Source organism: Mandrillus leucophaeus, unplaced genomic scaffold, assembly GCF_000951045.1.
Source record: "Mandrillus leucophaeus isolate KB7577 unplaced genomic scaffold, Mleu.le_1.0 Scaffold14, whole genome shotgun sequence".
Lineage (NCBI taxonomy): Eukaryota > Metazoa > Chordata > Mammalia > Primates > Cercopithecidae > Mandrillus > Mandrillus leucophaeus.
This window is the reverse complement of record NW_012101365.1, coordinates 1,121,475-1,140,869: the sequence shown is the minus strand read 5'-3', so window position 1 is coordinate 1,140,869 and position 19,395 is coordinate 1,121,475. Positions and strand designations below refer to the sequence as shown.

The window sequence follows — 19,395 nt, the reverse complement described above, 5'->3', positions numbered from 1 at the left end:
CATGACCAGAAAAAAATCTGTAATAATTTTTAAAAATATATCTCTATTATATTCTTCATTATGGACAATAACTGTAAGAACTTACTTCTCTATTTTCTAAGAAAAACTTTTTTTGTGGAAGCTTTTGTAAAATATGTCCCTGTTCCAAGCAGTGATAATGGATAAAATGGAAGGAAGGGGTGAGTGTTTCAAACATGCTCCCCTCCTTCCCAGCTACCAGAAATGACATTACCAGAAACAGTAGCTAAGACAACATCCAAACACAATAGTTGTTCCATAGTATAAGCTCACAATACAGTTTAATGTAGAAAGGTACTATGTCTCAGATCTGAGTTTTTTCACTATTAAAGAAAAATGTCTTTTTAATTTTTGAACTCCATACATAAAGGTAATTGAAAATAAAATTTACTTACTTTGGCAATCTGCAGCAACACAATGCAGTGTTTAATTGATTCTACCATGCTCTATAAAAACAAAACACTGATTTTAGGATTTTGGCTCAAATAAAATGGATATATAATATTAAAGCTTAAAATATAAAAATCAGTTCAAATGTATAGTGTTTAAGTCTATACTACACGAGAAATATCCTCTTTGGATCTAGTGGGTTCTAGTGTGCTGATAATGTCAAATGAAGTTATTCATTAGCAGTTCTATGAATTTTAACAAATGCCACAAATTGTTAATTTATACCAAATAATATATATTTTTTTCTTTTTTCTTTTTTAAGAGACAAGGTCTCACTATGCTGATCAGGCCGGATAGCAGTGGCTATTCACAAGCATGATTATCGCACACTACAGCCTCAAACTCATGGGCTCAAGCGATCCCGCTGCCTCAGCCTCCCGAGTAGCTGGCACTACATGCCCATGCCACCGTGCCTGGCTCCAAATGGCTTTTCAGCACTTCAAACAGAAAGACATACGAATCTGATTAACTTCCAGATTCTTACATCAACAGCAGCAACCCTAAGAAATCTACCTAAGAAGTTGATGGGCTGGGTATGGTGATTCACACCTGTAATCCCACTACTTTGGCAGGCCAAGGAAGGAGGATCGCTTGAGGCTAGGAGACCAGCCTGGGCAACACAGCAAAATCCCATCTCTACAAAAAATTAAAATAAAAATCAACCGTGCGTGGTGGCATGTGCCTACAGCCCTAGGCTGAAGCAGAAGGACTGTCTGAGCCCAAGAGTTTGAAGCTGCAGTGAGCTATGACTGCACCATTGTACTTCAGCCTGGATGACACAGCAAGACCCCTGTTTCTTTAAAAAAAGAATAAAGGATCCTGTCAAAACACTGGTGAATCAAATTATTATTTTGCCTGTTTTAAAATTTTGAGCAAGCTACACATCTCATTAGCAGCCCATTATATAATGTCAGAAGTCCACTCTATCAGAAAACTTGAATTACAATATATTTTAATAAGAAAGAAGCCAGTTGCAGTCGCTCATGCCTACAATCCCATCACTGGTTTTTTTTTTTTTTTTTTTTTGAGACAGAGTTTCGCTCTTTTTGCCCAGGCTGAAGTGCAATAGTGCGATCTCAACTCACTGCAACCTCTGCCTCCCAGGTTCAAGCAATTCTCCTGTCTCAGCCTCCAGAGTAGCTGGGATTATAGTCATAAGCCACCACGTCCAGCGAATTTTGTATTTTTAGTAGAGACGGGGTTTCTCCATGTTGGTCAGGCTGGTCTGGAACTCCCGACTTCCGGTGATCCATCCACCTCGGCCTCCCAAAGTGCTGGGATTACAGGCGTGAGCCACCATGCCCGGCCAATCCCGCCACTTTTGAAGGCTGAGGCAGGAGGATCGTTTAAGCCCAGGAGTTGAGACCTGGACAACATAGTAAAACCCTGTCTTAAGAATCAAAGAAATTAATTTTTAAAAAATATGAAATAATATATCCATTGTGCGTGGATGACACGTTTTATCCAAGGTTTCAGACAAGACCAGAAACAGGTAAATGGTACATGAAGTCAATTTCAATTAAGGAGCTTATTCTATTAGCATTATTTTAAATTCCTTTAGAAAATAATCAATGCTTAAGCACCCCTGTATAAATTCATAAAAACTAACATTTCAATTGCTGTCATCAATAGTGGCAGCTTAAAATAGAAATAACATTTTAAAACATTTTCTAATGCAAAGTCAGAGTGTATCAAATATATAACTTACATTTGTTGTCTCTTTGAGAGTTTCAATTTTCTGTGAAAAATAGTAAGTTTAAACAGAAATAATCAGAAGGACAAAGAAGCACAGTTGCTTTTTACTGGCTAGTCATTTAAAGAATTTTACCAAAATGTACTCATTCTAAGTGAGTACAAACAAGTTGGAAAGAGAGTACTTTTTGTTATATTTTGTTTTTTATCTAAATCAATTATTTGTATAAAAATTCCAGACATTTTATGAATTATATACCCTCTTTAATAAAATTCATGTGATTCAATTTAAGGTTTGTAAGAATAATATAAAACATTCTTATTCCTGGTTGAGCATGGTGGCTCGAGCCAGTAATCCCAGCATTTTGGGAGGCCGAGGAGGGAGGATCATGAAGTCAGGAGATCGAGAACCATCCTGGCCAACATGGTGAAACCCCATCTCTACTAAAAATACAAAAAATTAGCCGGGTGTGTTGGTGGGCACCTGTAGTCCCAGATACTCAGGAGGCTGAGGCAGCAGAATGGCGTGAACCCAGGAGGCAGAGCTTGCAGTGAGCCGAGGTCGTGCCACTGCACTCCAGTCTGGGTGACAGAGCAAGACTCCGTCTCAAAACAAAACAAAAAACAACAACAACAACAAAATTCTTATTCCTTACCTGAAAACAAGTTTTGGTTTTTCTACGAATTTCACTTATTTTGAAATCACATTTATCTTTCCTAAGTTGTTTTAAAATGACATGGGACTAAATCCCAAAACTAAGAATGAAAGGTGAGTTAGAACATGAGTTACTATTAACAGGTATAAAAGAGCCAAATGCAAGGCTATATAGTCAACAGAAAAGCAAAAAAAAAAAAAAAAAAAAAAAAAAAAAAGAAATATAGCCAAGGAGGGGAAAAATGTTAATTAGAAAAAAGACAATATGCAAACTACAAAGTAGCTGTCAGAAATGCAAGTGGGGGACAATAAAGAACCATAATTAAACCGATAATTAAAACATGATTTGTTTCTTCATATATGGCTTTTTATTTATTCTGAATATTCTTGCTGGTTGGTTTACTGGTATCTGAAGTGACCATATGTAAATATAATAACTTTCTACCTTCAACATATGATACAGGAAAAGGAAATAACTTACTCCTAGGAATATAATACAGAAAAGGTATTATATTAAAACTCTAGGTTGGGTGTGGTGGCTCACACCTGTAATCACAGCACTTTGAGAGGCCGAGGTGGGTGGATCACCTGAGGTCAAGAGTTTGAAACCAGCCTGGCCAACATGGTGAAACCCCGTCTCTACTAAAAATAAAAAAATTGGCCAGGTGTGGCGCATGCCTGTAATCCCAACTACTTGGGAGGCTGAGACAGGAGAATCGTTTTAACCCAGAAGGTGGATGCTGCAATGAGCTGAGATCGTGCCACTGTGCTCCAGCCTGGGCAACAGAGCAAGACTGTCTCAAAATGAAACAAAACAAAACAACTCCCACAACTCTGTACATTATCCTTTTGTTTACTTAAGAAACCATAACAGAAACTTATCAGAAAAGTGCCCTTGAGGTCCACATGGCAGTAATACTATAGTAGGTCAATAATATTATTATAATCAGTAAAAACACACTAAGGTACTTAGTCTTCTCCAAAAGGCTGTGGAATTTACAATTTTTAACGTCAAAATCATGGTTATGGAAGTTACCTTTCTCTGTTCATCTTCTTTGCAGTTTTGAAGCTTGTCATCAAAAAGCTACAAGATTTTTAAAAATGGTTATAGTATCAAGTCACTTTACTACACCGTGTACATTCACTAAACACAGAAAAGCAAACATTAGTTCTTAAACATATTTCGTCCAGGGATGATTTATATGTTATTTTCAAGACAACATGTATTTTTTTTCAAGGCACTCAATCGAAGTCAAATTCTACTGTATCAAATTCTATCATATGAAATCATTTTAACTGGTCAAGATCAATCACTCTGGAAGAATTATAACCAAAAGAAAACAGACGACTTTTAAGAAATTGAACTATCAATTCAAACTTGAAGTTTTTTTCTGCTTTGTTTTCGAAGTTTATCAACAGTCCTTTTCCTAGCACCTCTGCTTTTAATTAATTTTAAGTAGGAACTGAAGGAGACAATTCATTTCAGTAATGATAAAGGAGGTAGAAAAATCACTTCCCCATATTCCATCTCCCTCAAATTAAAAAAGCATTAGAAATTGAGCTGCTAGGCAGGGCACGGTGACTCACGCCTGTAATCCCAGCACTTTGGGAGACCGAGGCAGGCGGATCACGAGGTCAGGAGTTCGAGACCAGCCTGGCCAATATGGTGAAACCCTGTCTCTACTAAAAATATAAAAATTAGCCAGGCGTGGTGGCAGGCACCTGTAATCCCAGATACTCAGGAGGTTGAGGCAGAAGAATTGCTTGAACCCGGGAGGCGGAGGTTGCAGTGAGCTGAGATCATGCCACTACACTTCAGCCTGGGTGACAGAAAGAGACTCCATCTCAAAAAACAAACAAAAAAAGAAATTGAGCCACTGAAACACAGTTTCGTGGAAATTTTAAACAGAATATGAACCAAATCTAGAATTATTATTTTTCTAATTATGCCTACATATTTACCTTTTTCTTAGTGACCAAAAAAGCATTATGTAAATATGCTATTTACTAATATAATTAGAGACAAAGACCTTTGAATAAGTCACCTATCAAGTCTGCTTTAAAAACTGCTGAAGAACCACACGAGGGCTGTAAATTAACATCAAGTAACTGTTTTTACTAAAAAATCAAGCTCAGTAACATTTTCTATTTATATAAATTTAATATACAAATTAATGCCACACCTTTAATTGTTCAATCAAGATTTGTAGGTAAGCGTCAGCTTCTGTAAGTTTCTTATCAAAATCTTGGACACTAGGAACAAATCCTGAATCCAAACCCTAGAGAAAGAGAGAATTTGCAATGAATCTACCAGAACCCAAGCAATGTTTAATAGTACACAAAATACTTCTTCCTTCATACATGAAGACATTTCAAGTTTTAAAATACAGTTCTACTTTGACACAAATAATGGGTCTATTTAAGTGTCAGGTCTATTTAAATAGTGGTACATCAACCTTCCTCATTAACTTGGAACACTGCTTCCCTTCTCATCAATTACACATGCTGCTGCTCAAATTGGATTTACTCTTCTCTCCAGAATCACTTTCTTATCTCCCCCAAACCCTGTAATTGGCTCCCAATCACCACCAGAACCACAGTAATTTAACAAAGGAACATAAACAAAACCCTCCTATGTTACGTCCTATTTTCCCCCTTTTCGTTCACTTCATTCCTCCCTTCCCTAAATGTTAACTTCATATTCTCACTATTTGGTTCTCCCATTCCTCAACTCACCCCATGATCTCTGAAGCTTTCCTCCCTCCTCCCCTACTAAAGAAAGAACCTCTAAATTTTCTCCTCTTCTAAGAAGTGGCCCCTCTCTAAGTGAAAGAAACAACACCTCTCCTAGTCAAGTTTCCTACTCCCTTTCACCCTTGGTGTGAACAGTACACTTAGACAGGGTATAGATGTTTATTTATTTAGAAGGCCTACTTATTTCTCAGTCTAAAAGTGTATTATTTGCATGTCCTACTTTTTGCATACTTAAAGAGTTTAAGCTCCAAGAGCATTGGATTCTTATGTTTTAACTTTAGCCAAAAGAAACCTCTGAGTTCTTAATCATCTCTGACTAAAAAAGACATCAATCCCGGGTGTAAAACACAAAACAGTTGGAGACAATGTGACAACCACCATGCCACATTTTCATGCCCAGTCATCATACTGTTAAGCAGGGGACTGAGGGTTAGGAACCGCTACCGTAAAAATCTCAACCCAACCACAATACTCTGCACTAAATGAGTAAAATATACTTGATCAACATATCCATCTCACACTTGACTTTCACTTGTCATCTCCTCCCTGCCTTTGCCCAAAGCATGCTGATTATTTTCACATTCTCATTTTAGTAAACTGAAGACAAAGTTTATTTTATATTACAGCAACACCTGATCTTTGTATACTTTATCATTAAAGCACTTTTACAACCATTATCTCAAAACACCAAATTGAGATGTTATGGTATTATGGAAACAACAATGGGCTGGCAAATCTGGTTTCTAATTCCAGTGTATTCACTAACACAATATTGTGGCTGTCTAAACCTCGGTTTTCTTACCTGCCAAATACGGGCATCCTCCTCCTCCTATTATTAGTACAGCCGCTACTACCTCTACTAAAGACAGCAACTAGTGACACTATCAATTACTACTATTACAGTACTTCTGTTGCTCTCCCCAAACTAAAATTCAAAAATTCGGAACCAAAGAAAAAATAGAATTTAAATAAAAATCTAAGTCCTATTAAGACCACGGGAAAAATCAACTTATCTCATAATTTGTTTTCTTTTTCAAATTCAAAGGTGATAAATATATCTACTTTTTTTTTTACATACGTGTCAAGAAACTGTTTGACGATGAGTATTACAAAGCCCCTTCCCAATGAGATGACATGTACAAAAACAAAGTTGAAGAAAAAAAAAAATCTTAATAAACAATGTATACAAAACAATCCAGATATATTTATAAAACTGTGTTTACACATCTTCATTTTTAAAGATAACCCAAAGAAGTTCCTGTTAGAGACATTTAAAATATACAGTTTGGTGATAAAAGATATAGAAATGGATAAATACATCATATTTCATAGATATTAGAGTACTGCCCTATCAAAGAAAGGAGTAATTTATTTCCATGTTACTGTGCCACAGAAAAATCAGGACTGTTTGGCTGGTTTTTTGGTTTTGTTTTGTTTCACACAGCAATGTAACATGATTATCAATAATTAAACTATCAAGACACAGCTAAAATCAGCTAAATACATCGTTTTTAGTAAATATTTTAAAAGGTCAATGGCATATTCATAAATGAATAAAAAAGCATCTAAACAAGAGGGGAAAAGTGATCTTTAAGTATTTTCACTCTTCTGAATCCGTTTAGAATTAATATTGTAAAAATCTAACTAAAACATCCTTTTTAAACAAATAACCGATTAGATTAAAAACTGTCCAGTGACTGAATGGAAACAGATTTAAATTACTGCTATCTGAACTCTACCTAAATCAATTCTTCAGAAACAACCTTTTGATGTTCGTAGAATCATATAAACCTCACCTTGACTCTCTTCTTAGACTTGCCTCTAGATAGTCTTCTACAACCTTCCTTTAACCCTAAACTTCACACTTCACAAGGTCCAAGCCAAAGATCTACTCATCAACCCATTTTTCTTTAGGTAATGTATAACCAGAGGTTTATAATGACAGTCCCAGAACTGGCCCAATCATCCTTGCATAGTAATGCACAAATTTTTTATGTACTTAAAAGGAAAATCTATGTATACAGTGCCCCATCTGCAACCAATAAAATATCATATAAAATTCATCAACAACACGAACAAGTAGTTAACAAGTGTTTTCTCAAATCTAGTAAAACTAATACTCTAGAAGAAAACACAAGTATGACTTTATATTGTGACTTATAGCATCAGTCACCTAATTCAACCTCCCATTCACAGAAGTTCTTTTCATAACATCTTTGAAAGTCATCTAGTCTTTTCTTAAGTATCTCATGAGATGAGAAACCCATTACTTCCTAATGTAGATTATTTCATAAAAATTCTCCTGAAGTATTAACTGTTCCTCTTTCTATTCAACATTTACAACACTAAGCCATAACATTTATTCATATTAATCCTTTTTAATGCAGTTTTATTTTTATTTATTTTGTAAGACAGGGTCTTGCTCTGTCACCCAGGCTGGAGTGCAGTGGTGCAATCAGGGCTCACCGCAGCCTAAACCTCCTGAGCTCAAGGAATCCTCCCACCTCAGCCTCCACAGTAGCTGGGACTACAGGCATGTGCCACCAAGTCCAGATAAATTTTTATTTTACTTTGTTGCAAAATAAAATAAAAACTCCTGAGCTCAAGCAATCCTCCCACCTCAGTGTCCCAAAAAGTGCTGAGATTACAAAGTGTGGGCCACTGTGCCTGGCCAAGTTTTAAACAGGACTAAGAATATAGTCCTTTACCATATTGAGGGTGGTCTGTCTTTGAAAAGAACTGAGAATAGGGCAGATCCTTTCAGACAAGAGTGTGACTTCATACTTCTTACAGTAGCTTTTGAGAACAAGTTGGGAGTCAAGTAGATAAACATTCTAGTACTCTGTATTTGCTCTATGTAACATTTATCACATTTTATCATAATTAAATACCGGAGTGACTTCTCTGAAGGACTAAAACTCCACAAGGGCAGGAACTATGCCATTCGTTAATCACTATACCCATCAGGGCCAGCTCAGTGTTAAATGAACACACATGGCGCTGGCTACAGTGACTGGAAATTGTTGATGCCACAACATGGGTCTTCCTCATGACCTCTTCTCCCCGAGATTTCTCTTGCCTTTCTGTTCTCTTTCTCCTATTCTCTACTCCCTCAAGTCTTTTCTCCATGTTGTCTTTCCTTCTCTTTTGTCCAGGTCCTTCAGTAGTAACTGAAGGGATTATGTCACATTATTGGCACTCAGGACCAAAGAGGTTGCTGCTCTTTGGTTTATTACACTGATGTGAGCCACAGCTCTAATTAGACGATTCCTGTATGAATTCATTTAAAGTTTAAATTATACACAACAGTTATAGAGAAATAAAGACAAAATGGTCTGTGATATAACAAGAAATTAAATTAGAAGAATCTCAATAGAAATTAAACTTCAATCTAATCATAAAATTTAGAAATCTATGTAAAGAAAAACCACTTCTGTGGCGAATATGCTAAAAAAAAATAGTCTCTGGTTTTCAAAAACACTTTATTAATAAAGCTACTGTAGCCTGGGCACAGGGTAAGACCCCATCGAAAAGAAGGAAGGAAGGAAAGAAGGAAAGAAGGAAAGAAGGAAAGAAGGAAAGAAGGAAGGAAAGAAGGAAAGAAGGAAGGAAGGAAGGAAGGAAGGAAGGAAGGAAAGAAGGAAAGAAGGAAAGAAGGAAAGAAGGAAAGAAGGAAGGAAGGAAGGAAGGAAAGGAGGAAAGAAGGAAGGAAGGGAGGGAGGGAGGGAGGGGGGAGAAGGAGGGGGAAAAGAGGGAAGGGAAGGACAAGGAAGGGGAAGGGGAAGGAAAGAAAAAAGGGAAGGAAAGAGGACAGGAAAGGAGGAAGGAAGGGAGGGAGAGAGAGAGGGAGAGAGAGAAGGAAGGATGGAAAGAAGGGAGGGAGGGAAGAAGGGAAAGAGAGAAAGAAGCAAAACCTAAAGTAGATATATAAAGTCAAGAAGAATAACACATACTTCTATATCATCCAGGATCTATGTATCCAGTTTAACAGAGAGAGAAAGAGAAACATATACATCTGGACCAATTTAAGGGGAGTTTCTAAAATAATGTACCTAGACTTGTAGAAGAATATCAAACTGCCTCAAAATTGTATGTCGGTACTTCCTACTACCTTTCTAATACTTAAATTAAATAACACTACTTTTTTCAGAAGGAACTTAAAATCTAACAAATGTCAGCAAAATCAATTTTTAATTATTTTAGTTAGGACATTAAACACTATTTATACTTTACACATACACATAACTGCATGTTTTACCCCCATTAAAAGGAGTACTGCAAGAGAAGTCCTTGAAACTGTCTGAAGTACATATAAATTATAGTTGCTTTGGAGAGACACTTCCTTAGTAAAACAATACGAGAGTCAATTCCCGAGGCAGAGTAGGAGCTTTTAAAGGAATTCCTGCTGACAGAGGAAGAATAATGAACAGTGGAGATAAAGGTGAAGTTCTTGAGTCCAGAATCCGGAAATTAAGAAACCTATGGGTGACCTGAGGAACCGAGAATAAGGCAGAACAGGAAGGCTGAGTAATAACGTTGTAAAAAGAAATTCACAAATGACTAATTATTTTCATATCTAATTTTATTTCACAGTGAAAACTTAAAGGATTAAGTGTCCTATATGCAGTACTTTCTCTTATAGGGCAAAATCTTATATAATAAAAATATGTTGTAAAAAGAGAAAAAGAGAATATATTAGAAGTAAATTATTCTTAGTCTCATAGAAAATTCAGAATAACAAGAAAAACAGGTAAGTTATCAGTAGTAGAATTGTAAAATAAAACAACAGCTTAAAAACTTAACAAAGGAAAAACAAAGAGCAAGCCTCCTAATGAAAAATAAATGGCATGAATCTGGACAAAAGTAGACTTTTTTTTTAAATTAGCAAAACAAACACCCTATAAGAAAAGTAATGAAAACTTAGCAGGAATGTCATTTTGATTAAAATATGAGAATATTGGAAAGTTTATGTTCACAATTAGCAATTTGAGATGACATGCATCACAGATAAGCTTTCATCCAAAGAAAGAAGTATAGAGCATACTTACAATTCAATCACTTACAATTATTTTTGAAAATTCAAGAACTGGAGAGATACCAGAAGACTGGAAAAAAGCAAGTGTGGTACTGATCTTCCATAAAAGTAAGGAAAAGAGAGAATAGAAAGTTACCATGCTGTGAGTCTAACATCAATAATCAAGTAAAGGAATAATAAGAGAAAAATCTGTAACTACACAGAGGAAAAGTAGGTACATGAGCAGCAAGTGGCAAATTAAAAAAAAAAAAAGAGAGACTATGCCAAACATAATGGCTTTTCTGTTCCTTAGAAATTTAAGTTAGCAAATTAAGTTTTTAGAGAAATGACATTTTGTCTCCCTACCAAAAGTGGGTTTGACGATGAAAAAAAGTATATTAAAGAGACCAGAAATATTAATTATACCATGATTTTATGTGAGGCACACTAATTTGTGATTTCCTTGGATTACTGAAAATTTGGAAACATTTACAATCCCTATTGTCCTTGTGGTTTATCCATTTCTGCTAAGGGAAGAACAGGACTTAGAAGAACAGGGAAGTTCTGGGGTTAAGAATTTCACCTCTTTTAATCCTAAGGAATATTCAACTATCAATTCATTTGTAGTGAAGACTATCAATTCAAAAATATCCATAAAATTGAGCCTAGTTATATTAAACCTTTCCTTTCACGGTACCTTAGAGAAGTTATTTTCCATTTAAGCCAATGTCTTGATAATCTAAGACTTCAAATTAGGTTCTCTATTGTCAACATGGTAGCTGTACCTACCTTACCAACTGCTAGGTACCCCAAGAATGTCCTAAAAAATACGGTCTTTTTCTGTAGTGCTAAGTAAGCAGCTCTAACACCATGGATGTACAATGTATATTAAATTTTTCAGAGTATTAAGTACTCTACTAGACACTTTCCAAGCTTTCTCATTTGATCATTGTAATATAGTAAGGTAGACAGATATTAAACTTATTTTATAATAAGTGCTTACCCAAATCATCCAGCTGAATTTTTTTTTTCAATAGGGATATCAACCTAGTCCTCTGACCAAATCCATTATACTTTTCTATTAAATCACAATGATGTTTAAAAGGAATTAATGACAGAAGGGCACTAAAATGTAATCTAAAAACTGCCTGAAGGCCCTTGACATAGTGGAAACGAGCACGAGCTTTAAGGACTCATATAGTTTTAAATCCTGAATCTGCAACTTTCTAATGAATTACCACCTGTGTGATGTAGCCAAATTACTTTTTCCACCTCCATTTTCTCATCCATGAGTATAATAATAAACTACTCAAGGTTACTGGAGAGATGAAATGAGTAATACATGTAAAGTAACAGAGTGGTAGGTGTTCTACTTCCCCTTCGTAATTTGGAGCCTTAGATAACCAGGATTCACCACTGTATCTCCAGGTCCTTATGTATAGAAGGCACTCAATGAGTACTGACGGATAAAAACAAAACAAATGAAAAACTAGATAATACTATAACATACAGGCAATTTTCACAGAGATCTACAATCAAGTAAAGGCTATAAGCATAAGTTAAATTGTATTCAACATCCATTTTAAAAACAAGCTATAAGTTGATGAACTCCCAAGAAGATAATAGAGAATGGTAATTTAAAAAGGAATGAATAACAGACAAAACAAGTGGTAAAACACAGTATGGAAAACAGACCAGGAAAAATATTCCAATTTGAGATGTTCAGGAAAGCCCTGGGTATTATGACTGAACCACAAAAGGTAAATTGTACTTAATTATTACCTTGGTAACAAAGAATCAAACAACATAAATAAAGTTTTTTTTTCATAAAAGAATCTAATTTTTGAACATACGTTAGTGCTTTGAAAAACCAGAACTGCTTTTATCTTTAAATTTACAAAGAAAGGTTTATGTGTAATGTTCAGTTTCTGATAAAAAATAAATAACACGAAACAAATCTGAATTGCTCACATATAGTTCTGACAGAAATGAGCTGCTTTACAAACAGGAATCAGGTACAGCTAAAATGCATGAACTTCAATAATAACCCTTAACACAATTTCTTACTCTTCATGACACCCTCATCTGACACTAATACACCCTTTGACTTATAGAACAAAACACAAATACTAACTCCATAAAGTTATTTGGTTACTTAAACAACTAAACAATAAAGGTTTGGAATTGGTACCATTTTCCTCTATTTAAATCACTGACAGCTTGTCTTTCCCAGGCACTCCCAATTTATTCAGCAAACCCATATGAAGAAGTTACTAAACTAACCAAAACAAACAAAAACCTTAGGTCTGTAAATAGGATGACCATATATTTTAGTTTGCCTGGGACAGTCAGTGTATGCTTGGTTGTCTCAGTAAAATTATTATTAGCAGCCTCCTTCACTCTCAAGTATCCCAGTTTAGGCAATAAATTATATGGTCACCCTCTCTATACAGGATGTAGCTGCATTTTTAAGACACAAATGTCATGAAAGGCATATAAAATTGCCTCAGATGATTCAAAATCCACCAAACTGCCTTTTTAAAAAAACTACAAAACCTAAAATGAAATGAGTCTACAGGTTCTGAACGCAGAAAGCAAGCTACAGAAATAAAACAGACACTGGAATTCAATGCAGTTAATAATAACTGAGTGCTTACCTTATGCTAGATAAGTAGACACATGAATAATACTGAAGTTGCATTTTTATGTAATTTTACTTACGCACAAGTTTCATTTTTAAAAATGTACACACACACACACACACACACACCCCCCTGAAATATAACACATGAAACAAAACACATGCAGTTACCCCTGGGGAATGGGATTGAGGAATGGGGACATTTGAGACAGGGACTCTCAGTTTTTATTTTACACATTCATGTTGCTTAATTTTTAAAAATAAATATGCATTTATTTTATAATTTACATTCAAAAGCTTTAGGTAAAAATGTTCAGAAACTACAGGTTATGAACATTTTTAGAAAATTTTATATCCATTTTAGCATGCAAGGTCATAAGCATTATTCTTTGAAAATTATCTATTAAAATTCTAAAATGTTTTCCAGGAGTAAATGTGGCAAATGCTAAAGCTGCTCAGATACACCTTTCCAAGCAAAAAAGCAGGATAACAAATGTATAATATCATTTAAAGGTAAAGCACGCACTAGCAAAAAGCACTTAAAACTTTGTAATCACCACTATACTGGAATAAATAAAATAATGAAGTGGCCAATATAACAAAGCGAGATGGCAAAGCTTTTTTTCCCACATCCTTCCTGCCAACAACATGATCATGACTCAACATCCAAGAACGCTATCTCTTAAAGAAGGAAACACCTACTACATCACACCACCTAACAAAGCACTGTTGGACTATGTAGTGCCGGCAATCAGCCAACACTTTTCTTCCGAGATACTTTAGTTGTTTAGGCTACTCGCAATATCTTTCTTAGAAGTGATGGAGTAAATCATTCCAGGATCTAAATAAACTCTGAGAGGTTTACTAGTAGCACAGGATGAAAAAAAATATTCTTCCACTCCCCAACCTCAGATTAAGAGCATTCTGGAAAGCCTATCTGGAGTCTACTTTTAAGGATCCACCAAAAATGAGTAAATTTCCTGGAAATGTGTTCTACAAATCACTAGGAAAAATTAACATTAAATATGTGAATTCTTAAACTGAGTATTCTGATAGATAGTTCAAGTTTTGAAATAACTGCAAAATTTTTACAGCCTAATACTTGGTGAAAATTTGATTATGAAATGTTTTCAAAAACAAAACTTGATATATTCATTTAACAAGACTGGATCTCTATAGCAGAATATAACAAATTGACAAATTAACACTGAAGGTGACAGCTAGTCAGACTAACAGATGATCAGTCACAGGTAAACAAAATAGAACAACGACCCTGACTTGAATAGACTCAACAATTGTTCTGATATTTATCTCTTAGAAATTATATATGCCAAAGTTGTCTTCATATATCTGATTTTAGCTGCCAATGAGTATCAGAGGAAAACATATTCGGTTTTCGCTAAAGTTGTTAAAAAGTGCATACAAAATTACTGAGTTTAATTGTCAGAAATCTACCAAGATGATCTAAAATACAAGTCAATCAAGACAGGACTTTGTTTTATTCTCTACTATCTCCCCCAGGCTAGTGTTTGGTTTGCAGTAAGTCCTCAATAAAAATTTTATAAATGAATTAAGGAATTCTGCAATGTGCCTACCTGTTAACATTTAAACACAAAAAGTAATCAAGGAACTAGAAGTTCTTGCAGATTATAAATCAGAATATTCATGGAAAAATCATAAATAATTCATAGTTATTTTAAGGGATTTATTATATTGGTAGTTGTAAAATATGGCTGCTGAATTTTTCTAAGGCTAAAAGTTTTTAAGAAGAAAGAGAAATTGACTAGGAGAAAAAACCATTGAAATAAATGGTAGTAAAACAAGAAACGCAATGACAATCTTCTTGTCTCTGTAAAAACTCATTGTCTCATGCCAAATCTTATCCTGAGCACATTTTTACACATACTATGCTGGGCCTTAGAATTCAGTGTTACAATAATTATTTATTCACTGGGCATCTCTTATGACTATGGCCCTGTGCTGGATGCTTTGGGGATGCCAAGATGAAGCAGATACAGATCTAAAAGAGTTTCATTCTATTAGAGGGAATATATATCTGTCTACAAATAATTGATTCAAGCATGGTAAAATGTTATCAGAAAGGCATTAAGAAATTCAAAGGAGAAAGTTATAAGGATGAGAGAGCTTTCACAGAGGATGCAATTGACAGTGCAGGATTTGGACAGAAATGGGACGGGTAAAGTATTACAGCAGTGGGCCCTGGTAGGAAACAGCATAATCAGATACAATGTTTGAACTTTTCTTTAATCAAATGACTATAGTACCTATAGAAGTGAGAGTAGGGCTAAGAAAACTAACAAGAGATGCTAAGGTACTCAGGAATTAGGAGCTGCAAGTAGGCTGAAGGAACAAGGAAACAAGGTTCCCGTTGGCCAGAGGAGGAGCTACTCAGTGGACATGGATGGCTGTAAGACAGTCACTGCCAGAACTGCCTCAAAGCACAGAAGGAGCAGAAGGAATAAATACTCCAGAGACCTTTTTTCCCTTCCATTTTCTGTCACTGCTTCCCATTTGCTAAACCCCAACTAGAAGCCAAGGGATAAAGGATCCCAGATGCTGCAAGCTGTAAAAGTCAGCTTCCTAGAGCACAGAAGAGAGAAGGGCAGAGAACAAATCTGCAAGAAAATGGAGAATAACCAGAAAAGGCATACTCCCAGACTGAGGAGCTGGGAAGCACAAAGAGGCCAACTGAGGAACAATATTCTCTTACAGAAGAATGTATGATGTTTTTTGGATCTGAATGCTGAATCTCAAGGAAGCCAAAATTAGTGGCTAAAAATGGGAATAAGTACTAAGGTTTGAGGGGCAAGGTGACCAAGGGATGGAGACTGCCAGAGCAGCACCCTGATTCTCTCTGGAGAAAAAAGAGCAAGAGTCATCTAGGCTGTGGTCCTAGTCATTCTACTCTCTAGTTATGTGACTGTGGGCAAGTCGTTTGGTTTCTCTGAGACTGATTTCTCAATAATAATAATAATAATAATAATAATAAGGTAGAAATGGAATTAGAACTTGAAAATTCTCTCCAGCTCTAGGATTCTGTGATGCCAATATTTCCAGGTAAACAACCAGTTTCACCGGGAGGATAAATTCCTAACCATATTGGTTATTGGGGCCTATGTATTCACCTTAATAAAAATTAATTTCATTTAAATAAACACAGTAAGAATTTATAGGCTCCAACTGCAGCCAAGTCCTCCATGGAATGACAAAATATGTCAAAACTCAAGCAAACTGTCATTTAGTGTAACCTTGAAACTGAGTGAGAGAGACTAACACAACCGATTTTAAAACACGCTCTGGAATGCAGAGAACGCAAAGAAACAATGGAGTAAGCAGAATAACTCAGTTGAAGTGGCATATTTTGGCAAAAACAAGTTGTTCAGTCAATACAGTAAAGAAGCCAAGTTCCTAAAGGTGTCTCCAGAAATAAATGAACTCCAATATGGGAGGAACTACAGTTCTCTTCTCTCTCTCCTGCACGCGCACATGTACACACACACATACAGAGTAATCAAACCATTCATTAATGACACATGTATTTATTGAATGTCTATTATGGCCAGGCACTATCATCATCTTCAAAGGATGTCTTTAAGGACAATAGAGATAATATTGACAGCAAATATAATTAAGCATTACCTAATCATCTGGAATGAGCTCAAATTTCACCTTTATAGCAGTTTCCCTGACATTCTAGCTAGCCTACATGCTTTTTCCTATGATACTAACAGTACCCCAGAACCAATTAGTACTCATACTACTATTAGTATTATTTTAATCATGTTAGAGGTCCTATAGATCGGGGAGAAGGTGGGGAGTCCTGGGAATCTGCCCATCTCTTTTTTTTTTTTTGAGACAAGAGTCTTACTGTGTCATCCAGGCTAGGATGCAATGGTGTGACCTCAGCTCACTGCAACCTCCTCCTCCCGGGTTCAAGCAATTCTCCTGCCTCAGCCTCCCAAGTGGCTGGGCTTACAGACGCCCACCACCACACCCAGCTAATTTTTGTATGTTTAGTAGAGATGAGGTTTTATCATGTTGGCCAGGCTGCTCTCCAACTCCTGACCTCAGGTGATCCGCCAGCCTGGGCCTCCCAAAGTGCTAGGATTACAGCGTGAGCCACCGTGCCCGGCTCTGCCCACCATTTTTAACACTGTTTCTAAACATTTTTCAAATCCCCCATTTCTCATGTCTGGTAGCAACCAGGGAGCTCGGTGACCTAGGAAACATTTTTAACTCACAGGGAAAAACCTAACTCCAGTAAAACTGAGTCAAAGATTTACACACTTAGGCTATTATTATGTCACATATGTTGATCTCTTAAGCACTTACTGAACACCTACTATGTGCTATGCACTAAACTAGGGACAAAGGCCTTGGGGATACAAAGATGAGTAAGAATCCCAGATCTCTAGGAAATCAGGGTCTAAAGCAAGAATCAGGTATGTTAAAAAATTTACAATACAACTTAGTGAAGGCTGTAATATGGAGATATGAGCAAAGTACTGTAGTAGCACACACAAGATTAACAACTCACGCTGCCTGAAGGAAGGCATCCTAGAAAAGGTTAACACAGGAGCTGTATGCTAAGGAAGAATTGGAGGCTTATCACTTGAGATACAGTGGGGTAATCTAAGCAAGAGGGAAAGGCTGTGAAAAGACAAGTAACTCTGAGAGGCCATAGCATGTTCTCAATGAGAAAGAGTTCACAGCGAATACCGTGGGTAAAGCACCTGGAGCTGAGTTCGGACTCAGAGATAAATCAGGACCAGAATATGAAGAAGGCCTCCAGAACATGCTGGGCAGCTGGACTCTGGCAAGGAGGAGCCAAAACACATTCTTAACTGTAAGAGCAGCGACCTACTCCGAATTTGTTTTTGGATAAAAAGGATGGGTGAGGGGAGTCCAATGACAGACTAGTCAGAAAGCCTTGCAAAAGTCTAGGTGAGAGACCATGAAGGCCTGAATTAAAGCATTATCATCTAGAAAAAAGTGCCGAATCTGAAATATATTACTAAGGCAAACATAACAGGACCTGGTGACTGGAGATGGAAAATAAGGAAGATGGAAAGCAGCTTTAAATGCCCGTGTGTGGTAGAACTTCATTAAAATATTCAAGGAGGAATACTTGGCTTAATTACATTGTCAGTATAAGAACTATTCTTTCAAGCATAACAATCTTTGTTTAAACCTTTACTGAAAAGCTTCCTAAATATAATTTTCTAAATATACTACAGTAATCATAAAGTCTTTTTTCTATATAAGAATCATCATAAATATCTGTTATCACTCTACAGTATAAAGTTTAGTTATAGATAGAACTCAACATATCCCAGGGGACATCCTAGAATTTGCTTCTCTGAACAAAAGCCTGATTATCAGATTTTCTTGTCATCGTCCCCTTTCTTAATCAGTAGCGTGCAAACCATGCGAGTGCCTGACTTTCCAGCCAGCAGAACACAGTGCTATCAAAATAATGCTCTTTCCTGGCTGAACCAAACTTACAGTTAAATTCCCTGCTAATCTTAATATCAACAGAGATTGAAGTGGGGATGGCTGAGCGTACAAAATATAATAATCTTTTCACATTAAAAAACATTTGGAAAATGTCACATTAAAAGCATCATAGAACTTCAGAAATACCAAAATGAATGTGACCAGTAGACAGCCTTTGCAGCCTCGTATTTACTGAAGGGCACTTTCAAATACAACTTCATCTCTGTCAAAGCCAAACTCAGGACACTTTGGAAACAGATGCAACTTGTCAGTTCTCTTTCTTGTTTCTCATTTAAGCTCTCAAATCAGACTACAAATCTGTTTTTTTCTTTAAGAGGTTTTTTTTTTTTTTTTTTTTTTAGACATTTGGGAAATTCCTTTTCCTGGCTCATCCTGGCTCAAAAAGCTCCCCCACTGAGCACTTTTTGGAGACAGAGTTTTGCTGTTGCTAGGATGGAGTGCAGTGGCGCGATCTCGGCTCACTGCAAGCTCCACCTCCCGGGTTTAAGCGATTCTCTTGCCTGAGCCTCCTGAGTAGCTGGGGCTACAGGCGCCCGCCACCACGCCCGGCTAATTTTTGTGTTTTTAGTAGAGACGGGGTTTCACCATGTTGGCCAGGCTGGTCTCGAACCCCTGACCTTAAGTGATCCGCCC

At 36.4% G+C, this 19,395-nt stretch overlaps 1 protein-coding gene across 9 annotated transcripts in view; it reads right to left on the bottom strand.

Moving 5' to 3' along the window:
• Positions 1-19,395, bottom strand: part of OSBPL9 (oxysterol binding protein-like 9) — a 175,821-nt gene that overhangs the window by 38,655 nt on the left and 117,771 nt on the right. For 6 of the 9 annotated variants that reach the window (XM_011973743.1, XM_011973744.1, XM_011973747.1 and 3 more), the window contains 4 exons: positions 4,999-5,094; positions 3,852-3,899; positions 2,177-2,206; positions 414-464 (listed from right to left, as the gene is read on the bottom strand). In XM_011973743.1, the coding sequence (XP_011829133.1) occupies positions 414-464; positions 2,177-2,206; positions 3,852-3,899; positions 4,999-5,094 (225 nt within the window). Of the gene's footprint in view, positions 1-413; positions 465-2,176; positions 2,207-3,851; positions 3,900-4,998; positions 5,095-10,632; positions 10,702-19,395 lie in introns of all 9 variants that reach the window. The other 3 variants (XM_011973741.1, XM_011973742.1, XM_011973749.1) reach the window with 2 other exon arrangements.